This window comes from Aythya marila (assembly GCF_965140915.1).
Source record: "Aythya marila genome assembly, chromosome: 3".
Classification (NCBI taxonomy): Eukaryota; Metazoa; Chordata; class Aves; order Anseriformes; family Anatidae; genus Aythya; species Aythya marila.
The window spans coordinates 83,981,503-84,006,269 of record NC_139044.1 but is presented as its reverse complement, the minus strand read 5'-3'; the positions used below and the strand labels follow the sequence as shown (position 1 = coordinate 84,006,269).

The following is a 24,767-nucleotide window of genomic DNA, read 5'->3' as shown; positions in this document are numbered from 1 at the left end:
ACACTGATATAGGAGTGACTGTGACTACCTCCACGGTCACAACAAAGTTAAATCATAACTGAAAAGTTACAATCAGATTTGAATTAGGTTAATTTCAGATGTAATGCTCAAAGCTAAGATTGCCACTAGCAACTTTGCTGTCAATTGGAATTTTTATAATGTTGCAGGAGCTACCATCAACTGAGACGCTGAAATTAACAGGTTCTTCTACTGCAGAGGTTTCAGTTTCATGCTTGAAAACACCATTGATAAGTATTTTGATTAGCAGCAAGACATTTCATAGTCAGGAAAAAAAAAAAAAGAGTAAGTGAGTAAAGAAAAAACATTTTTATTTTTTTTTTTTAGTTTGAAGAAAAAAAGGGGGGAAAAAAAAGTCAAGGACAAATAAGTAAAGAGAAAAAAGTTTTTTCGTTTGTTTTTTCTTATGAGCAGCATTATTCCAGAAATTCTGAAGACTTCTTTGTGATCCATGTTACTGAACTTGTACACAGTGATGGGGAGGTGGGGACAGTGGTTTACCATAAAGCCTCTTTCAGAGATGATAACCAATACAGAATAACTTTCAACAAAAACTGCTTTTCTGCCTCAGAGGCAAGATTCTGTGAATATATTTCAAGATCCGGCTTGATATCAGCTTAATGAAGTTCTACAATTTATCAGATCATCTTTTTAAATGTGAGTGAGCACTGCCTGTGCCTAATGCACTAAGATCTTTTTACACTGAAGAGTCTCCAAAAATATAAAATTACGATTCCAGTAAGAGATGACACTGAAGTTCTTTCAAACTGAATTTTGATAGAGATAAGGCTTAAGAACATGCATGCAGACCTAAATAAGTCCTGGAAATGTTCCTGCACTTTGTACATTTCCTAACATTTTAATGATTCGTTTGTGTTAAAACTGCTTTTTAATTAACCTGCATTTTTTCTGAACTCTTCCAAAGAGTAAGGAACTAGTATAGAAAAGGTTGTCTTGATGAAGGATCTACTAGACACAGGGTTAAATCCAAATCATTATACTCAAGTACAAAAAATAAAGCTCAAATCTAACACACTCTTTATTTTCTTAGCCCCCAGTGTGAAGTTGGCATGTGAACTAGCTTTCAGTGGCTTGACTGCAGTGCACACAAGCAATTATTATAATTTTTAAAGGCGTGCCATTCTGTGCTGTTCTATGGCTTACTATCAAATGAGACTTAGAAAGAAAAGTCACAAGTCTTGAGTAGATTTGACAAGATACAAAATTAATACCACACACTGGAACCCCAAACCTCTTACCCATTTCTATATATAAGTATTTATATATATAAAATATAAATTATTTTTTGTTCTTACATTGAAATGTGTATAGTCGTGTGTCTATAGTCACGTCCTCATGCGTGTACGTGTATGCAGTTACATACATGTCTGCATGCAGGCACACGTGTCCGTGGGGCGTTGTGTGCATCCACTCAAACTCGGAACATTCCTAAGTGACCTCTACATCTTACCGTGAGCTACACTCCTCCTTGCAAGAGACAGTAAAGGATACATGGTAGAGGTACAACATAATATTAATATATTCTTTAGAAGGGACCTTCCCAAGGTGTCATGGTGACAAGTTTCCCCTGTTACACACAATATTTTTCTTGTGCCATGTTTGTCAAAGATTTTCACCTGCCCTTCTTTGTTATTTGTTCACTCACGCCAAAACCAGGAGCTAATAGTTTTAGAAAACTGCTTAAAAAAAAAAAAAAAAAAATGTATTTCACCTCTTCAGCTCTGTTCCATCTGTCCCTGGTCACAGCAAGTAGTTGTTTGGACAGAAAAATAATGCCTGTAGTAAAACATGTCACTTTGTGAAAAGGTCTCTACACTCTGCATTTTCAGACACCATGGTAGATGAGCTAGGAGCTCTCCTCTTTGCTGACTGTTTCACAAATGAAATGTCAGAGCTGAAACTGCACTGGATGTTGGTGCTAGATGAAGCATATTAGTGCCAAACCTGAAGGATATACAGTTGGTGTCAGAAACGGGAAGAGTAACGGGACACATTAAAGTCACTTAAATGCATCAGCGCTGCTCAGACAAGGCCTCTGGAAGAAACCAACCACCAGTCTTTACTCCGGACTTAGCAGCCTTTTGAGAAGTCGCACGCTGCAGAGCAGCTGGCACTGCATCAGGAGAGTACGTTAAGTAAGACCACATAAATAAACCTCTACAGTCCACCATGCAGTATTGTACGAGAAGTACATCTAAGACAAATAAAACTAGGCGCTTTACATAAGACAGAACGCTGGTACAGCAGTCCAGGAGGTTATACACGTATGGACAACACAGCACTTACACTGTCAGCCTCCTGGCACCGACCGCACAACAGAGGATTTCACTGGCCCGGCACTACCCCTTCGTACATTAAGGAAGAGAATAACAATTAAAGTAAACTAGGAAAAGGCTCTCAGGAGCTTCGGTACGTAACAGCTCACGAGACAGCAGCGTTGCAATGGATAAAGGCTCCTCACGAAAGCGGGGCTAGGAAGGTGGCTGCATCCCGCTGTAACTCTAAAATCCCCAAGAGGCTACGGCTGCGCAGCTGCACATGGCCTTCTACTTCTCCGTTTAGTTTCCCTGCTGCACACAGGTGTCAGGCTGCATTCAGAGGGAAAGCGAAAAAGCCTCTGACATTATGCTATTCCCCACACCCTTCTCTGACCCTCACACCTTCACTTCTCTTCAGGTTATGGTCGCTCTCCCCGATGTTCCTAGTCGGACGCCTTCCTCAGTAGGTTAGCAAGCCTGCTGGCAAAGATGCACTTGCCCTACTTTAACAGATGGACCTTAGCCTGCCTTGCAGTACCCACCACACAAAGAGGGCCCTGTGGTTGTGAAAGACACAGCCCTGTTTGTGACAGCAACCACACAGCCAAGCGTTGACTTGATGAGTAGGCCTTTTTCTACCTGGTCTTTTCTCTTTTGCTGTCAGAATCAAGAAAAACACCATCTGGGTTCCCAAAGCCACAGAGCTGCTCTCGATATATTCACGGTCACCACTTCCAGTAACACTAGAGCCTGTGGCCCTAGATAAGTGGGCTCTGAAGCTGGACAAACCCTTGCTGTCTCTCCACAGCCTCCTGGATCTCAACACAGGGCTGCAAAACCTTCAAAGACATCAAGCTGGGTGGCAGGTAGACGCTTCAAGAGGGAATGCAAGAGGAGGAAGTCTCCAGTACTGACACACTTCTTGCTCTTGGTGCAGACACTTGCTTCAGGCTCAGCTGACACCTGTCCAGAATGAGCTTGTTCTTGCTCATCCATTCCCAGGGCACCAAACTTGTTCTCTAGAATTGGAGAAGGGGACTGTTGTGTTGCCAGATGTCACAAGTTTCCAGCCTTCTCCATCAGGGGAACCTTTATCTTCTACTTCCTGAAGCATAGCTGCTAACTGTTCCTCCTTCCTCGCGGAGGTGAGAGCCTAAATCCCAAGGCGCTCACCATCCCCAGCCCCAGGGAGATGCACCAGGTACTCCCTGCAGACATGGAAGGCAACAACACCCTCTCTAGTGCTATCGAGGCTGAGGACTCTGACGTGCCCAGGACAACCACTCCATCAGCTCCTTGTGGAGCGTCACCATCATCACCACACAGTCTCAAGCAGTCCCACGCTGTCTGGAGCAGAGCCTCTCAGCCCTGTTTCACCTCTGCATGTTCCTGTTCACTGTGCTCTACAAGCTGCACACCAGGCATGCAGCTGCTCCCCAAGCTGCCCAGATGTTTGGCAGCATTCAGCCTGCTGATAAAGAGCTACAGGCACTCTTTAAGCAGGACACAGTAAGCAGAGACTGCTAGAAACAAAAGCTTGCAGAAGCTAACCCTCACTGTCTCCAGAAGTTCATATCATAAGGTAGTGTGACTTAATGCAGTGGAGGAAGGAGGGAGTGTTGGCTTTATTTCCACCGTTCTCAGCTCCTTTCTTTCAGCAGAACACTTCTGGCAGTGCCCAGTCTGCAAATCCCTCTCTTCTTACCATAATGCGTGCATTCCCAGTGATCTTTCCATCCTGTATTGCTCACAACTTCACCCTTCCCTCACTCCCAAAGTACCCACACCTCCTCTCCTCCCGTCACCAGGAAGGGAATGCCACGCTGCCCAGGACATGGAAAGGCAGGACTACAGCAGAGAGCCTCTGCAACCCAGAAGCTGTCCAGTCAATCAGCACGTGATTCCTGGCTGGCCCAGTGAAGGTAACAGCCTGTTACTTCAGCAGCAGATCCGCTGAACAGAACTACCATCAGTGAGGAGAGGAGCTTTCAGCTGGCACCTGAACAGTAACCACAGGCATCAGGTCCAATCACTCTTAAAGAAACGCTGTCCAGATCCAGTCATTAATCACATTTATTTATTTATTTTTTTTTTTTAAACAAAGCCCAGCATGGGAATATTACTTACCCGAATACCAAAGCTCTAATTTCATTTAAAACTCTTTTACCTTAATTATCTGATAAAAAGTAAAATGGGAAAAAATATACCACCAAGACTGCAAGTTTGTAAGCATTAAAATTAATACAGCAAGCAGGGGACTGAGACACCAAAACAGGTGGGGAAAAAGAATCCATCTAATTTAAGGATACGACTCAGATAATTAACAACATACTGCTGGTTAGTTCCTTTAATGTTCAGGGCATATGCACTTTGAATTTTAAACACAGTACATTGAGTTGTGGTTTTAAGAGCAATCAGAACTCTACTGTATAGCAGAACATTGCTACTTCTGCTGCCTTGGGGAAAACAGTAAGTTATACTTGCTGTGAGAAATTTAATTTTTAATCATTTAACTTATCTGATTTTAAAAATTTACCACTTCAATGGTTCCCAGTGTGTGGTTTTACACACAATAATAATTTTCTGCTTTAAAACCACTATTCTCAGGTGAACTCAGGTGAAAGTTGCTTTACAATGTAAGACTGGCACTATAGATATTGCATCTACAGGCAAAAAGTAATAATCAAATATTATAAAATCAGGAATTCAGAAATAAATTTGCTTGGAAATGTCCCTTTCCTCTTTAATATGCAACATCCAATTTTAAAAAAAGAAGTGAATATATAAAAGCGTACATTGAGTCTTAATCACTTATTTTAGATTAAATTTTAAAGCCTGTATTGCACTGTATTCCTAAAGTATGTTATAGCTAGAACAGCATAAAATACAAGCCTTTGGATTAAAATTTTACAGAAAAAAAAAAAAAAAAAAAAGATTAGACATATCACCAGCAGGACTTTCTACTATACAATTGCAAATGGTGTAGAGGTTTGCTTTCTCATCAGAATCAATGAAAATAAAACTGGTGATGTCGTCAACCTACCCTAGGAACAGATGTAACATCAGCTCTCGAAATGTAAGCTTTCTTGTATACCAACCTGTATATCTCAGGCATTTTTAAACATAATTTTAGGAACGAGTATTTTTTTCTCCTCTGCTGATCTACTTAACAAGCTTATCAACTTCTTTCAATATGGTTCCACTTGTTAAGAAACAGAGAGAAGCAGATAACTTATATGAAAGCAGATACCTCTATTATAAAATCCTCAGCAGTATCAGATTTACTGGGCAGCCAGAACTTGCTCACGTACTGTGTACTTCAGCATACATACTGTGGAACAACACTAAGGCTTTGTCAGATACAAGGAGGTTGAAAAAGCTGTGTTATAAAAAGCTTAAATAAAAATAAAGCACGGAAACATACAAAGTCACCCACCTACCTTCATTTTAGAGAATGCTATTATGAAGACTGACCCATTTCTAACACTACCTTCCTATCAGGACTATCACAGCCAGACACAACTACGTGCGTTAGAATGATGTGAAAAGGCTTCCAGAAAGCATCTGTCAGCACCAACATCATTCAGAGGACTGACTTAGCCTTTAAGTGAAGAGACCGTGTATTTTCAACATATTTTACACAGAGAGAAAATATCTGAGAGCAACTTTTAACTGCGCTTCAGTATGTCCTCTCCAGAACTATTTTCTACTGCAGGCAATATTAAAGAAGATATGCAATAAAAAATTACTGTACCTCACAGTAAAATCATAGGAGCAAGAGGCCAATAAAGTTGCGTGGAATGGTGAAAACTGCAAGAAAACAAAAACAGACCAATTTTTAAAGCAAAAACATTGTGAGCATATACAGACTTACTGTAAGTAGAAAGTTACCAAAGTTTAACTATTTAAACTGCCTTTGTAGGTACCACATCATGTTGTAACAAAACAGACATCAACAGATTTCCCCACCATGTTTCTAGTTACAGGGAATGCTCTGTGAGATCCTTGTAGATTCCTGTAGACAGGCCTAAGAACTGCAGCAAAAAGGATGAAATTTGGTGGAAATTTTCACCTCGATTTCAGCTTTTTAGCAGCGCTCAATTTCCAACCATTTAAAGGTCTGTTTTTCTCAACAAGAAATACAAGTCACTGACATAACTTCAATTTGAAATACAGGTACCCCACACCTTGGTTCATAGGTAAGATTCTTCCTGCAAGACTTCCCATGTTGTTCACAGCTAATAGAAATTCCAAAGGTAGGCTTGGGCTATCACCACAACTGCCAAGCATGCAATGTGTGTTCCTACAAACAAATATCTCTTGGGTTTAACTCAAAAGCTATAGCTGTATTTCGGTCTTGAGATTGAAGACAGCTAAGAATATGGGATATCCAAACGCACCACTGCCAAAAGCTCCTGAGAAGGGCTCCAGATGACCCCAGCGTGCTGCTGGAGCCCTGTGCTGCAGTGCAAGATCAGAAGCAAGCTGCAAGCATCCTGACAGCACAGCGCTGGGTCGAACTCCCTGCCCGCCGCAGACCTGACAATCAACACAAGCTTGAACAAGTGAAGAGAATACAAAGGACAGACAACTGACGGCTGTGATTTCACGGTTGGTTAAGACTAATTTAAGAGTGTGCTGCTGCCAAGACTGGTGGCCTTTCCCTTCCTTTCCACTTCAGGCCATGCTCGTGCCCCATCCTTTGTGTCACAGCTTTTAATCATGCAGTTGAGGGACAAATAGAGTCAGCTTAGTGATCCAGAAACTAGCTACTTTTAGGGACAGATTTTCAGCCAGAGCAAGCAGCCGAGCCAGCCTGCTGCACAGCTTTGAAATTGCCAGTGCCAGCATGCTGTAGGGGAAGGGACACCTCTATCTAGGTGGCATTCTGGTGTCTCTCAAGGCGGTCTGACAGGTGAGTCACAGCACACAGGCATGGACACCCTCATCGCCACTAAGTGCTTGTATCTCACATCCATGGGACCATGTCTACCTTCTAACCACACCTATAAAAGCCTGCTAAGATGGATTAAAAGCCACGCACTCTCACACACGTCTTCCTTGAAGATGTATATATGTACAGCCTCCCCTCTGTCTTCTTAAAATCACTGAATTGACCTCAAAGTTGGGTGGAAAAAAGTTCTGGCCAACTCTTAATAATCATTTTAAGGTGTGTCAGAAGACAGGGAACATGAGGGGCCTTAAAATGGAAACTTAAATGAAACTGTGTAAGAATACAAAAAAAATACCCTACTTGGTGAGGCCAACTGCCTCCTAGCCCAGTGTTTTGGCTCCAGTAAAAGCAACAGAAGATGTTCTGTAAAAAGAGCTTGTGAAACCAGGCACCTGTCATCCATTTCTTCCATACACTATGTCTGGCTGATGGAAGATTATCATAGAATCACAGAATCACTGCAGTTAGAAGAGACCTTTAAAGATCATCTAGTCCATCCTGCCTTGCTCAAAGGTCAACTAGAACAGTTTGGTAAGGGCCACATCCAATTAGGTTTTGAATATCTCTAAGAATGGAGACCAGTGTCTGAGAAATCTCTCAGTTAAAAAAAAAAAAAAAAAAAAAGGAAAAAAAAAAAAGCTTTTGATTAAGCTTTTTCTTATGTTCAAATGGAATTTTCTGTATTTCAATTTGTGCCCATTGCCTCTTGTCCTCTCACTAGGCACCATTAAAGAGAGAGCTAATTCCAGAAGTCTTACATTATCTTAATTAGATGATCTTTAAGGTCCCTGCCAATCCAAACCATTACATGATTCAAGTCTACAATCTGATATGTAGAAAAAGTACTTGCATCTGTTTGTAAACCCATCTTCTTTTAGTTTTATCAGGTGCCTCTTAGTTCTACTATCACAGGATACAGTGAATAACAATTCTGCATTCGCTTTCTACATTTTATTGTGAAGACTTTGTTACGAATCCCGTAGTGGCAGAGCTGTTTTTAAAAGATCCCACATCCCACTAACTCCCAGAGAGTGAAAATGTAACATTCAAAGCTGTATTGATTTCACTTTCTTAATGGCTGTCAAACTGGAGTTAGAGAATGATCTGCCACTGCTAAATGTTCTTCTGCTATGGAAAACATTTCACAGAGCCTGATTAGAACACAGTTGTTCTGAAATTAAATCAGAAAAAAGACTTGGACAGTCACCACCAGTGGGGATACCAGGAAAGGGCAGCTGAGGTAAGCAGGAGCTTCTCAAGCTGTCTAGCTGAAAACAGGATTTGTGATACGGAAACTTTCCCATAGTTATAGGGAAAGGCTTCCCTTAGGTTTCTGAAAAAAATACAACCCAAATGTGGTAGCTTTTAAAACCATTTTAAAGGCACAGATCAAAAATGCCAGGATGAAGCAAAATAAAGATGTTTTTTCTGCCAGTTCAAGCTTCCTAGAAAATATTCATTAACATACCTTTTCCTGAAAGACTCCGTAATGATCAGGTATTATCTGTGCCACACTAGCCTTATATTAAATCACAGACCTGTGTCCTGTTGCCAACACACAACACTAATTCCAAGCACTGTGACTGTGCATCTAGAACGAGCTCCTAGCAACAGGTGATCTAGCAGTACACAGGTCCCGTACGGTCATCTGTAGCTCTTCATGCATACAGTTTCTAAACTTACTTGACCATCAACATTTAATTTGTATACACAAAAATGCACATTCACAAACAGCTCTATACCTTGCCTTACATCAATACTGACATCTTGTATCAGCAGAATAAAGCACAGCACCGCTTAAAGAAGTAGTAAGGGAAGGTTTTGTCTCCATATAAAATAGCCCACATAACTTAGCTTAAGGAAACCTCCTATCCCTCCCTAAATCCCTGGCATGCTCTTCCATCAATATATTGACTCTGACGATACCATTTCCTTTGAAAGCCTAGCACCCTGCTAAACATCAAACATGTTTTACAATGCTAAACTGAACAGTTTCCAAGAACTGCCACTCCACCATCTAAAATCTTCAACATGTTTTTTCAGAGTTATTAGATGATGGAAAATATAATTGCTTTCCAGAAAAGTTTGCATAGCAATCCAGTGATGGGCTACAGTGAATAAAATGCAACTTACTTTCACTCTTCTGATAGCATAGGTATGACCAAGCAAGACAAACACCGGTTGCCGGACGTTTCGCAAATCCCAGCCTTTCAAACTGCAGTCGACTGCACCGGTTACCAGCAACTTCTGATGATTTGATACAACACAGATATATCAGGACAACTTGATCATTAAATTGCAAAGATACATATCAGAAAAATGTTAGCTCTAGAAGTTAGACAGATCAAATAATAAGACAGACCAAACAACAGAGATAAATACATCATAAATGAGGTCTCCATTGTGTAAATTAAAGAGAACAGAGAAATGCAAACTGTTTCTCCACTAAGAAATATCCTGCTCACTATGTAAAAGAGTGAACAAAACTTCAGATCCACTTAGGCCAGTTATCGGTTGGAACGATGCTCTTCTGAAGACATAGCCAGCAAATTAGCTAGCTAGTAAGAGAACAACTAGGCATGCTTCTATTCCCATATGACTAGAAGATGCATTAATGTTGCAGTAAAAACCAACCAAAACAAACAAACAAACAAAAAACCAACACTGACACTTGATGAAACTGGTTCAGTTCGGAAAACAGTTGGATGCACAGGATTGTACCTCATCATACTTGCACCAGTCACAGCTCAAGATCTCAGCCTCGTGGGCTGGTATCACAAGTTTGACTCCTGGGGCTTTCACATCCCACACTCTTAACGTATGGTCACCTGAAACAAAGAGAAATTCATTTGGCATTGATGAATCAATTCTGGGATACAGTTAATCCACTGGTACTCAGGTAACAATGATGTCTTAGCTCTATGAAACACAAACCATTACATGAGGGCATTCAGGGTACATCAAGCATGTAATAGACAAAGAGGTCAGAGACACTCACAAAAGGAGTAAGAACTTACTATTGCTCTTTCATTAGGAAAAAATAATTTAATGTCATTACTAACACTTTCATTACTTTTTTAAATTCTGATTTGATTAAAAGGAGATGGGGTAAAATATTCAAATAGCATTTAAATCAAGTAGGAGCACAGATACATTTCAGAATGAACTCAGAAGATCAGAATCCTAAATATTTTTTCTCTGCAAATCAGATGAGAAAAAGCACCTACACACACACTTTTGTCGTGCAGAAGAGTGAATGGTGTTTCAAACACAACTCGTCTCTGCATTTTCAATGAAAGAAACATTTAACACACATTATCTGTACTCTTAATTTACAAAACCTGCAGTTGCTGTCATTCATTGGAAGATCAGAAGATAAAGTCACTCCGCTGTAACTGTTACACACATTAAATGCCACACTTTCCCTAACCTCTGAGCAGACACGCACCCGCATGTGTGCACGCACAAAGGTCTTCAGGGAGCAATTAAGGGAGTACAGCCTAAAAGCTGTCAATCAGCTGAACCTCTCTCTTTCCATCAAATCACACATTGTCCTCTAGCCCTACAGGTTTTTAGCATTCTAGGTGTACACCCTCCTTACGGACACGGTCGCTAATGGCTCACAAAGATACAGAGAACTGCATCAGCTCAGACAACCATGCTTTTAAACTTTTTTTTTTTAATCCATTCTGATTAACTGTGAATATTTAGCTTGGTGTCACCAAAAATGGATTCTCTGGGTCATTTGTTTGCAAAGAGAGAAAGTTATTTAGAATCCATGACTGTGCTGTGTTCATTCAAAAGATGAATAAAATCACTAGAAGCTGTGTCCAAATATCCGTGATTTGTCCAAAAAGCATATATCAATACTACCTAAACTAAAAACTTTGTTTTACCTTGCTACTGAATAGATTTCTCTACCAGAAACACTTCTCAAAATCCTCAAATTTGTTATCATCAGTAAGCGGTATGCTGTTTAGATACAAGCACTTTGACGGTCTTCATGACCAACTGCTTATTGTCCTCAAAATACCGTCAGGCACATCAAATCATAGCTCCTTGCAAGAACCTGCCTCCAGTCCAAACAAATACAGCCCTAAAGACACAGCAGAGGAACACTGCACCCTGTCGTCTCTGCAAGAAGACACAAAACATGTAGAAATTTAGAACAGAAAATTTAACCTAGAGGCAGCTTGGTTGTAACTCATGCCACTAGACTGGCCTTGTGGCTGTGATACTAAGACTGCAGCAACTCTCACCGCTTTCATTCCCCTTGCTGCCTCCAGTATTTTCAGGAGCGAGCCAGCTGAAGGCCCGGGAATCTCTCGGGTGGCTCTCAAACCCATGCAACATATGGTGGGGAAGGAAGGCGGCCGGCAGGCACCTGGCACAAGGGGTGCTGCGTCCTGCTCAGCTGCTCCGGACAGATTTCACTCAGGGTCTTACGGCTTCTGGAGACGCAGTAATGGCCTTCTCCAAAAGCTTTTATTTTAATTTCATCAGATAACATGGATTTGAGAGGGAAGTTCATATTTCAATACAGACAGGGTATCTTTTCTGAGCAAATAAATAAATAAATCGAGGTGAACCAGCATGAACTGCTACAGAGATGGGCCACGGTAGCATTACAATGGCTAGAAACATTTGGGAAAGTAAATTACCCAGCCAATAACAATTTTGACACCAAATAATATTGTCCAAGTTATTTCTTTTCTAATAAAAAAATGTTGACCCATGAGAAAGAGTTATTTTCCCTTCCTCTCTCTCTTGAAAAATTTGTTTGCAAATGCGAGACTCGGCTGTTATTAATTATGGCTGGCACTATTTGTAAAATATTTTTGATGGGATAACATAACATGCAAGGGAACCTTTCAGTCAATAAAACAAACTGAATTAAAGCCAAAGGCAAATCCAATTTTTCTATTTAAGCTGTAAGTGGCAGAATATTTTTTTTTTAATAGATGATAAACAGGACGACCCTGACACACTACACATTTTAACAAACTTTTTTTTTCTTCGACATTTTTCCACGACCTCAGAATACACACATACACACGAACCCTTCAATTAAAACTGCTGTTAAAAATTTTGGAATCTCCACATTTCCATAATTCCTTTAAAACTGCACTAGAAATTATGTGTGTGTGGTTTTTTTTTTCCACATGATAAAGCAGAAGTAGGATAACTATAATAGAAAGTACAAGTAAAGCACACCTAATGCAGTCATCTTCACTAGCAGTCACTTCCAGTTGGCATCCCAAAGCAAGCAACCAAAAAAGTGGCCAACATTTCCCCCACAAAATACTTCTATTTTTGTAAGAAGCAATTTCTCTATGGCAACAGATTTTTGCTGGTCTGTTAGATAATTATGATTCCAGATTTGTTTGTATATTGTACTTGCTTTCTTTCATTTTAATGAATATTTGTGAAATCTTGGACGAATCAATAGAACTACACAATGCACACTCATCTATTCAAAATTTATGAAAGAGATGCTAATCTATAAGTCCATCATCCCCGTACATAAGATGATGACTGCTAATGTGAATGATAATGTATGACAGAGAAGAGATAAAGTTTGTTTAAGATTTAAATTTCACTTAGGTTTTATACTGCCTTTTTACTCATAGATATTTTTAACCCGCATCCATAAATCCTAATTTCAAAGTCCTGTGACAACGATCAAGCAAGCCAGCATTGCCAGACAGTGCAGAAGTACAACATTAACTATACAACATAGTTAGGCATTTAGGAGATTAAAAACAAACAACAGCAACAAAAAGAAGCAAAACAAAACAAGAAACTTTAAGCACTACCTGAATGCAGGAAGGATTCATCAGGACAGATGCAAAATTTATTTTTATACATGTATAAATATACATATATTTTTACTAGACAGAAAAAAGCAGATTAACGTATTTAATCAGAATCAAACATAAAATCTGTGGGAGAATGAAGAGCAGAACCCAAATCTTAAGACTCTCCAAAACAATCTTTCCAGACATGTTAAAATGCTCATGCTGCTCATTTCTCCCCTAAATAATACAAGAGAACCTAGGACAGGATTAATAAAGCTCATGACATTCCACACAAAAAGACAGAAATAGAGCAAATACAAATAGCAGCTTTATTTAAATCACCCAATAGCACTCTATCAAACGCACAAAATCTATTTGTGTGTAGCACAATCTAAATATCAAATAAACAATTACAAGTGGAAATGTACTGGTAATTTTTCAGTCTGACATGAAACGCTGTAAAGTAAAAATCTGAAGAGCCTCTAGTTACCTCATAGCAGACCTCAACAGAGGCTTTTTCTGAAAAGAGTGAATTGTTGAGAAAAAAAAAAAAAGTAAATTTTATTTCAGTTTTCTGAGATGAATAAATATAGTCTTGGGACAGAATTTGCATTTCCAAATCGACCAATTGACCTAACTTAGACTATCGTGTTATTAACTGCTCTTTAGCAAATGAAAGTCTTTCCTACATACCTAACTCTAGCCCAACTCACCCAAAACATACTTCCCTGTAAATAAACTGCTACTATATTTTTCTTCTCAACACTTACACATTATTTTACAATATAACATCCTAATATGTAATACTACAATCTGCAAGTGCTTCATTTTCTAGGCTGTGCTGCATACGACACTACCATGGTTAGCATGAGTGGTTAGCCATAAACTGAGGGCCAAACTCGTTTCCTGAGAAGTGCTGCAAAACAGAGGTTCATTTAGTAAACCTCCTTGGGCACGAGACCCAGGTGAAATCAAAATCGGAGAGGGGTAAGGATCTTAGGTCAGGAGTTGGCAGGGCTGATAGATAGGGCTTTAAACTAGAGTCAAAGGGGGAAGGGGCTAAAACCAGGCGCGCCGGTGAAGACCTAAGGGATGGTACGCTAGAATCAGAGGGGCTGTGTGCCAGTGGGGTCCTTTGGTCAGATCCACAAGGTGCTGAGTGTAAGGAGACGCACCTGAAGTGCTTCTACACGAACGCACGCAGTATGAGGAAGAAAATGGATGAGCTAGAAGTCCTGGCCCAGTCCCGCAACTACGACATCATCGGCATAAGCGAAACCTGGTGGGATGAGTCCTGTGACTGGGGTGTTGCGATAGATGGTTACAGGCTCTTCAGGAGGGACAGGCAGGGTAGGCGAGGTGGTGGGGTGGCGATGTATGTGAAGCAGGGGCTGGACTGTGTGGAACTTCAGGTCGGCGATGGCAAAGTTGAGAGCCTCTGGGTAAGGATCAAGGGACGAACGAATAAAGGGGATGTCGTTGTGGGAGTCTATTACAGACCCCCTGGCCAGGATGATAGCGCCGATAAATTATTCTTTACAGAACTAAGAGAGGCCTCGAGATTAACTCCCCTTGTCCTTATGGGGGACTTCAACTTGCCGGACGTTAACTGGGAGTGCCACACGGCTGACACGAGCAAGTCCAGGAGGTTCATGAAGCACCTAGATGATAACTTCTTGGTGCAGGTGCTAACGGAGCCAACTAGGAAAGGTGCCCTCCTAGACCTGTTGCTAGAAAACAGAGAGGGTCTGGTGGGAGATGTGGTGATTGGTGGCCGCCTCGGTCAGAGCGACCATGAAGTGGTTGAGTTCAAAATTTATGGTGACAGAAGGAAAAGTGCCACCAAAACCTCATCCCTAGATATGGGGAAAGCGGACTTCAGGCTGCTCAGGGAACTAGTCAGTAAGGTCCCCTGGGAAACTGCTCTTGAAGGCCTCGATGTCCACCAGTGCTGGTCACTCTTTAAGCGATGCCTCCTAGAAGCACAAGATAAGGCAATTCCTAAATATCGCAAGTCAGGCAGGCGGGGCAGGAGGCCGGCGTGGCTAACCAGGAATGTTCTAATGGAGATTAGGCGGAAACAGAGAGTGTTTCGCTACTGGAAGGAGGGCCAGGCGTCATGGAAAGAATACAGGGATGCTGTTCGTGTTTGTAGGGAGAAAGTTCGAGTGGCCAAAGCACAGCTAGAGTTGAAGCTGGCTGTGTCTGTGAGAGAAAATAAAAAGGTTTTTTTTAGATATGTAAATGGAAAACGGAGAACTAAAGAATACATAGGGCCGCTCCTTGATAGGGAAGGTCTCCTCACAGACGATGACGTAGGCAAAGCAGAGACGCTTAACGCCTTCTTTGCCTCTGTCTTCAATGCCGATGATGGGCTTCGGGACCCAGGGTGCCCTGAGCTGGAGGACCGGGACGGTGGGGATGACAAACTCCCAACTGACCCTGAACGTGTGCGGGATTTGCTACTCCACCTGGATCCCTACAAGTCCATGGGTCCAGATGGGATTCATCCCCGGGTGCTGAAAGAGCTGGCGGATGTCATCGCGGAACCTCTATCAATTATTTTTCAACGATCCTGGGAATTTGGAGAGGTCCCTGTAGACTGGAAGCTAGCAAATGTTGTGCCGATTTTCAAGAAGGGTCAGAAAGAAGACCCTAGCAATTACAGGCCTGTCAGTCTCACGTCAGTGCCTGGTAAAATCATGGAGAAGTTGGTTCTCGGACTCATTGAGGCGCACCTGGGGGACAAAGCAGTCATTGGTCCCAGCCAGCATGGGTTTGTGAAGGGTAGGTCCTGCCTAACTAACCTGATTTCCTTTTATGATAAGATCACCCGTATGGTGGACCAAGGGAAACCAGCTGATGTGATTTTTTTGGACTTCAGCAAGGCTTTTGACACGGTTTCCCATAGGATCCTACTGGACAAAATGTCCACCATACAGCTAAATAAAAACATCATACGATGGGTGAGCAATTGGCTAACGGGCAGGGCCCAAAGGGTTATGGTAAATGGGGCTGTGTCAGGCTGGCGGGCGGTCACCAGTGGGGTCCCTCAAGGCTCCATTTTAGGGCCGGTACTTTTCAATATTTTTATAAACGATCTGGATGTAGGAATAGAGGGTATTTTGAGCAAGTTTGCTGATGACACCAAACTTGGAGGAGTTGTGGACTCAAATGAGGGTGTAAAGGCCTTGCAGAGGGATCTGGACAGGTTGGAGAGCTGGGCGATCACCAACCGCATGAAGTTCAATAAGAGCAAGTGCCAGGTCCTGCACCTGGGACGGGGAAACCCTGGCTGCATGTACAGACTGGGCGATGAGACGCTGGAGAGCAGCCTAGAAGAGAGGGATCTGGGAGTCGTGATAGACAGCAAGTTGAGTATGAGCCAGCAGTGTGCCCTGGCAGCCAGGAGGGCCAATCGTATCCTGGGGTGCATCAAGCACGGCATCGCTAGTAGGTCAAGGGAGGTGATTGTCCCGCTCTACTCTGCGCTGGTACGGCCTCACCTCGAGTACTGTGTGCAGTTCTGGGCACCACAGTATAAAAAGGACATGAAACTGTTGGAGAGTGTCCAGAGGAGGGCTACGAAGATGGTGAAAGGCCTTGAGGGGAAGACGTACAAGGAACGGCTGAGGTCACTGGGCCTGTTCAGCCTGGAGAAGAGGAGGCTGAGGGGAGACCTCATCGCAGTCTACAACTTCCTCGCAAGGGGTTGTCAAGAGGCAGGAGACCTTTTCTCCATTAACACTAGTGACAGGACCCGCGGGAACGGGGTTAAGCTGAGGCAGGGGAAATTTAGGCTGGACGTCAGGAGGGGGTTCTTCACAGAGAGGGTGGTTGCACACTGGAACAGGCTCCCCAGGGAGGTGGTCACTGCACCGAGCCTGTCTGAATTTAAGAAAAGATTGGACTGTGAACTTAGGCACATGGTCTGAACTTTTGGGTAGACCTGTGCGGTGTCAAGAGTTGGACTTGATGATCCTTAAGGGTCCCTTCCAACTCAGGATATTCTATGATTCTATGAAAACTGTGCTGGTATCTCTTGAAACAACAGATTCCAAATGAAACCATCCACCTCATTTTGTCATGTAGATTCAGCACAACAGTGCAAGTAAATAAATGATATTTTAATTGCTTGTAGCAGAAACAGCAGTTTAGCTAAACTGCATCAAACCACAGTAACGTTGCTGTTTGTTTGCTCTTTAGACGCTTGATTTGTACAAAGAGTCACGCAGTAAATAGAAACCTTTAATTTCTTTTATCCCTTGAGGACAGGGATTCAAATGAGGTCTTGCAATGCCTTGAACCTTGCTCATGGTGACATTTCTTTTAACACCTTCACAGACAAGTAATCAGAGAAGAACTCACAAGAAGCAAAGGAAGGACCCCAGCCCTCCTGCCCATGCCTTACATAAACTAATGGAATAAAAACTTTCACTGAAGTATTTTGGAACTGATGTCAGTCTTCTGTTGTAGTACAGCAGTGGTTTATTTCCTCTTCTTTTTTTTAGGAAACCCGATAAATATGAACACATTTGGAATTACTTGTCTGCAACCCCCACTCCAAAGACCTTGCTTTGCCTTGTGCTACTTCTGAAGAAGAATACAAAGTCAAAAACCTGACAATCCCAAATTTGGTCCAGGAACTTGCACATGGAAAACATCCCTTTCTTGAGGAGCTGTGCTCAGGGCAGTTTTCCTATCCCACTAATTTGGTAGATGTACACCTTCCCCAGCTCCTTCTTTCACACGCATTCAGATCCCAAGCACAGGAAGCTGTGCCAACATTACATGCCAACACAGTTCCTGGATCTACAGCTCGATGACCCCTCAACTACACACGTCAGTCAATAAAAGACAAATAGGCAAGGAGACAAACATTTTTAAAGGCAATTCAGTGTGTCAGGGCCCGCAGTAAAACCTGACCTGACTAAAAAGTTGCTCTCTATCTTTTTTATAAGCCCACTTTAAGTATTGAAAAGCTGCAATGAGGTCTCCCCGGAAGCTTCTCTTCATTCGTAAACCAGTAAAGCTGTAATTCCCAGGTATTTTTGTCAATGTAAAAAAAGAAAAATCAAAAATGATCACACTTTGCTGTAGCATGAGAAATTTATTCATCCTGGGCCTTCAGTGTGAAAAAAAAATGTATCTTTACTTATATGAATTAACTGTATTCTTTGCTCAATGATAAATATAGACATTACCTTGCAGATCTGAGAACCACTTCCTCACCCTTTGTTAAAGATATAATAAAAACTATGTATCTGCCCTCATCAGTGAATTTAATGACTGCAGTAATTACTTAAAAATCATTACTAAGACACAAGCTAACACTCATTCTAAATTTGGGCCTAGCTGATTCCTAAATACTTGTATTTTCGTTTGCTAGTGTCATATTTGTATTGAATAATACTGTAGTTATGCAGCTAAGGGCAAAATAGTTTTCATTAATGACTTCCCATTGGTAAATTTAAAGGGCAATAAAAATGTTTGATACTATAAAAGATGTTTTCTTTATAAGCCACAGGACTAAGCAAGGCCTGTTGCTCTGAAGTTGTGGAGGGTCATTCACTGAACTGATTTACATTTGCCGACAAACTACTGCTGCGTGCATCTGGCACTCTCTGTACGTGCTGCTCAGCCATTTGCTTTCCAGGTTAAAAAAAAAAGACCTTCTGGGCAAATGACACAATGACTCATTACACCCTTTTAGCCATGAACTTACTGTTATTTGTATCATTTCTTTAATGACATTTTCCACATCACTGTTTTTTCAGCGTAAAGGCAGACGTTTAACAGGGCTCTGTGATGGTGCCACTCGCACACGTGAACGTCCTGCTCAGCAGCTCAGACATTGTTACTGACATCACTACAGGATGTATTTACATATACAGAATTAACAGATTGTTCTGGTGCTATTAACATCTCTCATTTTCAAACAATAAAAGGTAAGTCAATTACTTAATTGCTTTTTAAGAGTACAAATGATTGTACACGAAGATTACAGCATTATAAAGTACCTCGCGCATCCCTGCAAATGTTAAATGGAAATGTATTTGATGCTGAATAAAAGCTAATTTAACTGAAGCTTCAGACGTATTTATTGCCCGTAAGGTAACTGCATTTTATTGTCAACTGCACGCAAAGCTAGTCTTCTTGTATGTATTCAGATCAAAGACTTATGAACAGAATATTTTATGCCTAGCATCAAATTCTTTTTCATCTTTTGTATTACAGACTTAGGTTTCTTATTGTATTCACTCATTCTTTTTCTAGTCTCATGATAGCTTGAGAGAAAGTCCTATTCCAAAAGCAAGCATTTAATCTTATTAGCTTCAGGCAGAAGTTGCCTAGGCCAGTAACGGTCCTCCTGAGCAGCTATTTTGCTATGCCCTGCAGTTGTGTTAGATTTTGTCTTCAGTGTTCACAAACTGATTAGTTAAGCAGAAATTAAACTTCTGCTGGCACCTATGTGGATTTAAATAAAGGAAGCAAAAGGGCAGTGATGAGGCACAGGTTCCTAAGTCTCCTTCCATTTTGCTTATTTTCAGAACAGATACATGGAAAGACATGGAAAAAAGGGAAAAAAATAATTTACCTAAAATTCCCTAAATTTCAGGTAAAGTTTAGGTGCTTTAGGTCAACCTCCACAGTAAGTGCATGAGAAAGAAGCAGTAAATGAGACACAAATATAAGTTCAGTCATCAGTGAAATTAACTTTTCTGTCCCATAATTTTCTGTCATCTGTACAGCATGCATGGATCAAAGCAATTTTTTTAATTATTATTTTTTCCTGAGGAGGTCCAGCTTCCAATATAGCTCTACTTGACTTTCATCACATATTTTGACCACCACCATAGAGTGTAATTAAACACTGAAGAGTGAAATAAACTGAGTGTACATCTGATATGTCTTTCTTACAATACGGAAAGAGTTTTTGCACCCAGGGCAAAAGTCACAACTACTTCTACTACCTACAGTCCTGCTGACTGAAGAAAAAGCTCCCAGTTTGTTATTTTTAGTAGTAATCTAATCAAACCAAACCATAGGAAAATTCCAATGTAAACTAAAAAACATAACTTCAAACCAAAGATTTTGCATAGAAGTCATTTCATTTAGGAGTACACTGAATGTTTTATTTTGAAAACATAAGAAAAAAATCACCATTTTGAAGGCTTCATTTTCTCTTAATGATTTCATGCCTGATATTTCACTATAAGATTTTTATTTCATATCTGTGTAGTACTTGCAGAAGAGAAATCCTGTGTCTCTTGTGCATGTTGTTTTTCCTATAAGATACTATGGAGTCATCAATCCTGAAAATTTACTTCAATTAGCTTCAGGGTCTGACATTAAATGTTTGCCCCTTTCAAGAATTAAAGTAAAATTCACAAAAGAATATCTACTCTTTGGCATTTTAGCCAAACCTTTCAACAGCTGCACCCACCGAGTTTCTCAAAGCGCAAACAATTGTATGTTGCTTTACACAAAGTACCCTCACATACAGCATCTAACAATCAACGTTTGCCAAAGCTGTTCAAGTGGCAATGGATTAGAAGAGTTTGATTTAATTGCCTAGAGTATCAATTTTGAAAGAACTTGCTGGATCAGCAAAACCCTTTTCTTCATCTAGAACATAACAAATTTTGTATAAACAAGACTATCATGAAAGGGAGGCTTCTAAGCAGGTATAGAGATTACAACTTCTAGAATTTGAAAACAAAAAAAAATCCTAAGCACCTGCGTTTGGTCAAATTGTACTTAGAGAACATTTTGTGGTAAATAAATTGAGTCAGAAATAGCCACACAGATTTTATAAAATTAAAGTCAGGTCCACTTTTTCCACTGTACTTCCCACAGAATTGGGAAGACCGTTATCTTTGTGCATTGAATTTCTCTTTAATTTTAGCAGCAGGAAGACATTTCTACTTGCTTACCCTCTTGACGTAAAAGCTAAACAAATTCTCTTTGAATCACTACAGAAGTCCAACAGACTTGAAATCAGAGACATTTAAGCCACTAATTTAGTAGTATTTGCATTAAGGCAGCATCTTAGTGCCCTCAGTTTCTAACTCTGTGGCTCACAGCAGCCCTCACCCCATCCCACCTAGTCAGCTGCTGATGGTCCACTGCTCCACCAGGAGCAGCGCTTGGAAAATGCTGTCCCATCACTTTAACGTCTCTCTGCCTTGTCTCTTCCACTGCAGATGCATCCAGCTCAGTTATGACTAGATAAGTCAGCAATATTCACAGCACCGGCAGATACAGAAAAGTGTAATTGATGATTACTGTTTCTGAAGAACCTGACACAGTGATCTCCATCAGCACTGGAAACAATTCAATAGTAATTGACTGTGTTTTTCACAGGCCTAACAGAATGCTGATGCTTGAGACAATTTTATTGAAAGTGTAAGCCAGAACAGAAAATAAAGTATGTAGCATATTTTAGTGGTTAGTAACAAGAGCCAGGTGAATGGATGAGATTACATAAAATCATAGAAAAAAATTGCCACAAGGTCACTAAAGTGACTGCTAGAAAACTGCTGATCCCAGTCGGAACAGCCACCAAGAGAATAACTTAGAGGTGGTAAGAGAACTTACGTCCAGCTGCAGCAATACATTTATCTTTCCCTCTTCCATTTTTATGTATGAGGCACAGTACCACCTGCTGGACAAAGCACTGAACTAATGCAATACCATTTAGGCTTTTTTGTTGTGAGAACTCCTTTACCATCATGCTTACCTGAGGCAGATGCAAAACAACCAGGGATGTGAGGAGACCAGATAGTGCTGTAAATGACCCCTTCATGGCCTTTAAAAGTGCGTAAAGACTTCCCCACAGCTGGATCCCACTAAATAAAGCGAAAAGAAAATTGTTGAAGTACACATGCAGTAGTAGGAGAGGATGGGGTTTCATGTATGTAGGAGATTTATACATACAGAAAGGACTAAGCTAACTTCTTTTTACCACGTATCATGAAAAGCACTGGTAAGCTTAAACTGCTGTCAACTGAAGGATAAAAACCATCTCAGTTAAAACAGAATTGCAGCCTCAGTTTAAAATGGAGGAAAGGTTAATCAATTTTGTTTCTTAACATGAAGAACTATCAGTTCCAAAACAAATTACATTCTTTGCTTTCAGAAAAAAAAAAAAAATAAACATACCAGCTTAGCTGTTTGATCCCATGAACCAGACACCACTAGCTGTTCTCCTCTAGTTTGGCTCCAGTCAACACTATATGCCTACAAACGATATAACAGCCTGGTTTAGAAAAAGCATCACAAGTTTGAAACTCTAGTTAGCCAAAGTTCCACTAAATACACTTGGATTAGCAAATTATACCATAATCAGCAAAAAAACACATTGGTCAAGCATCACAGAGCTGCCAACAATGCCATTTACCTGAGCAAAAATTAAATTCCACATCTCCATCTGGCATTAAAGGCACCTATAGCCTCAGAAAAGTATCCAAAAATTAAAGATGGATCAAAATGGAGAAGAAAAAAAAAATAAATACATGAAATCCACAAAATCTACACAGACCCACCATCACTATAAGTTTCTAGCACAGTAAGAAGCCATAACTCAAATTGATTCCCGATCTCTGATCCAATTTTATTCAAACATCCAGTTTGTAATTGCTACCAATGTAACTGACATCTCTCTTCAGAGCTGACAATGGAGTTGACTGTGAGATTTTAGCTGACTAACTGTAAATGCTTTTTTACTATTTCTAATTCTCAAAAGAACTGCATGCCATCAAATACTCTTGATTTTCACGTTTTCCAAGTTCTACGACATTCTTCTTTACTACCCATACCCTCAAACAAACAAAGCAAAAATAAAAACCCCATTTCCTTAACGACTAATCATTCCAGCTATTAAGAAAGTGCTTTTCTCTTTGAAGCTGAAATAAGCTCTCTCTTCTCTCAGTTTATTCTAACGTTGATCCCCCTATCTTGATAGAGAGTACCTTAACTCTATCCACCATTGCTGATTTTTCAGCTCTGCTGTTCCAGCAAAAACATACAAGCTCTAAGGTGTCAGCTGGGACAGTCTCATTCCAGCACAGCACTGGATCTAATCTGCAAGTCAACATATTAGAGGCTGCTCAAGCAGTTCAGTGCAGTTTAGCCCCCATAATCATGCATTAAATTACAGCAACCCTGTTTCGAAGGTGAAAATGTTTTGACCTGTGTCACCAGAGGAAAAGCAGAAAAGTTAGACAGAAAATAAAGTAATCTAGCAAGAGACAAAGTCTTCTACGGAAAGCGTCCTGCATGAGAAAGGACATCAAGGTATTATTATCTACCTCTGGGCATTTTCCTTCACAAAACAATTTCAGACTACGCTGGATCCAGTTTTAATTAACTGTTTTTCATCTATGTGCTCATTTCCCCAAAGGTGAAAGCAACCATTGCCCACAGGAAAAGCAGCGCAACACGTACAACTTTTCTTCTTAAACTTGCAATGCCCCACTTCCATATACCGGAAGGGTTATTGCCCTGGCACCCTTTTGTGCTTTGTGTTCTGTGAGGAGTTTATAAACCACATGAACACGAGAATTACACACTATTTGATGAAAGCCAAATAACTGAGCTGTAATTCTTCAGTCGTTTTTCTTTTTTTTCCTCCAAACCATGCCTTTACTCCCTTGACTATTCTACCTTTGCCAGCTTCCTACCAGTACTACAGCTCCTTATTCAACCTGCCTCCTTCTATTAAATTATTAATAAAGGAGACACACAAGTACCTGCTCATGTTTTAAAATAGAAGACATCACATTTTTCCAACTGGCTCCTCTCCTTCCCCATGAATCTGGGGAGTAGTCTTGTGTTATACTCTTAACATGTTGTTTGGCAATGCCCCTAAACATATCACTATGCCTCATTCGTGCAACAGCCCTACAAAGTTTGCTCAGTTCAGGTGCTGGGCTAGCATACTCACGCCCAGAATTTTCAAGAAATGCAGAAACACGTGCCTCTGTCACACAGTTCACCTAGCCCCACAAATTCGGGATGTATCAGATGTGCCGTGCAGATAACACAAAGTGCACGTATGGTTTACAGCTCCCTGGCAAGTTATCAGAAGGCAGATCTGTCGAAGACACGCAATGACAGCGATCTGCACGCATATGGCAGGCACGGCTGAGGCTGCCCAGCGTCCTGCAGCTGCACTGCAGGTAATGGTACCTGGACAAGTTCTCCTCCAGGCAAGGATTACAAACAGAGCAGACAACAGGCTCTGAAAAGGCAAGAGCTGTCTTTCATTTGGCACATGTCAGGTCCGGGTAATGGGAAGGGAATGAAAAGAAGAAAATCATCCAGCATAAATTTACAGATGCTTCAACAGAAGCTGTGTTGAGTAACTGGGAAAGTATAGGAATACAGTACAAACCTCAACTGTTACTCTTTCAGTGCTTTATCTTCAGTTATGAGATGCTTTATTAATGCCTTAATGCCATAAACACCAGTATGAAATGTCTCAGGTAAGATGAAAAGAAGATGAATGAAAGAAGTTTAAAAAAAAAGTTCAATATAGCACTAAAAATCACTTTACAAGACAAAGTTAAAGTACTCTGTTGTCTCACATTCTAGTGACACTTCATCAAAACCAAAGTTACACTAATTTATTCATGATAGTCAGCAGTTGGTTAGTGCTGGAATAAAACTCATTGTCCTTTAACAGTAAAGATGCACTTTTAAATTAAAACTGTA

The 24,767-nt window shown here is 40.8% G+C and overlaps 1 protein-coding gene across 1 annotated transcript in view; it reads right to left on the bottom strand.

Moving 5' to 3' along the window:
- Positions 1–24,767, bottom strand: part of PEX7 (peroxisomal biogenesis factor 7) — a 43,070-nt gene that overhangs the window by 14,525 nt on the left and 3,778 nt on the right. The window contains exons 4-8 of the mRNA XM_082755714.1: positions 22,215–22,292; positions 21,793–21,901; positions 9,973–10,079; positions 9,385–9,498; positions 6,052–6,107 (exon numbers count right to left, since the gene is read on the bottom strand). Coding sequence (XP_082611840.1) covers positions 6,052–6,107; positions 9,385–9,498; positions 9,973–10,079; positions 21,793–21,901; positions 22,215–22,292 — 464 coding nt within the window. The remainder of the gene's footprint in view (positions 1–6,051; positions 6,108–9,384; positions 9,499–9,972; positions 10,080–21,792; positions 21,902–22,214; positions 22,293–24,767) is intronic.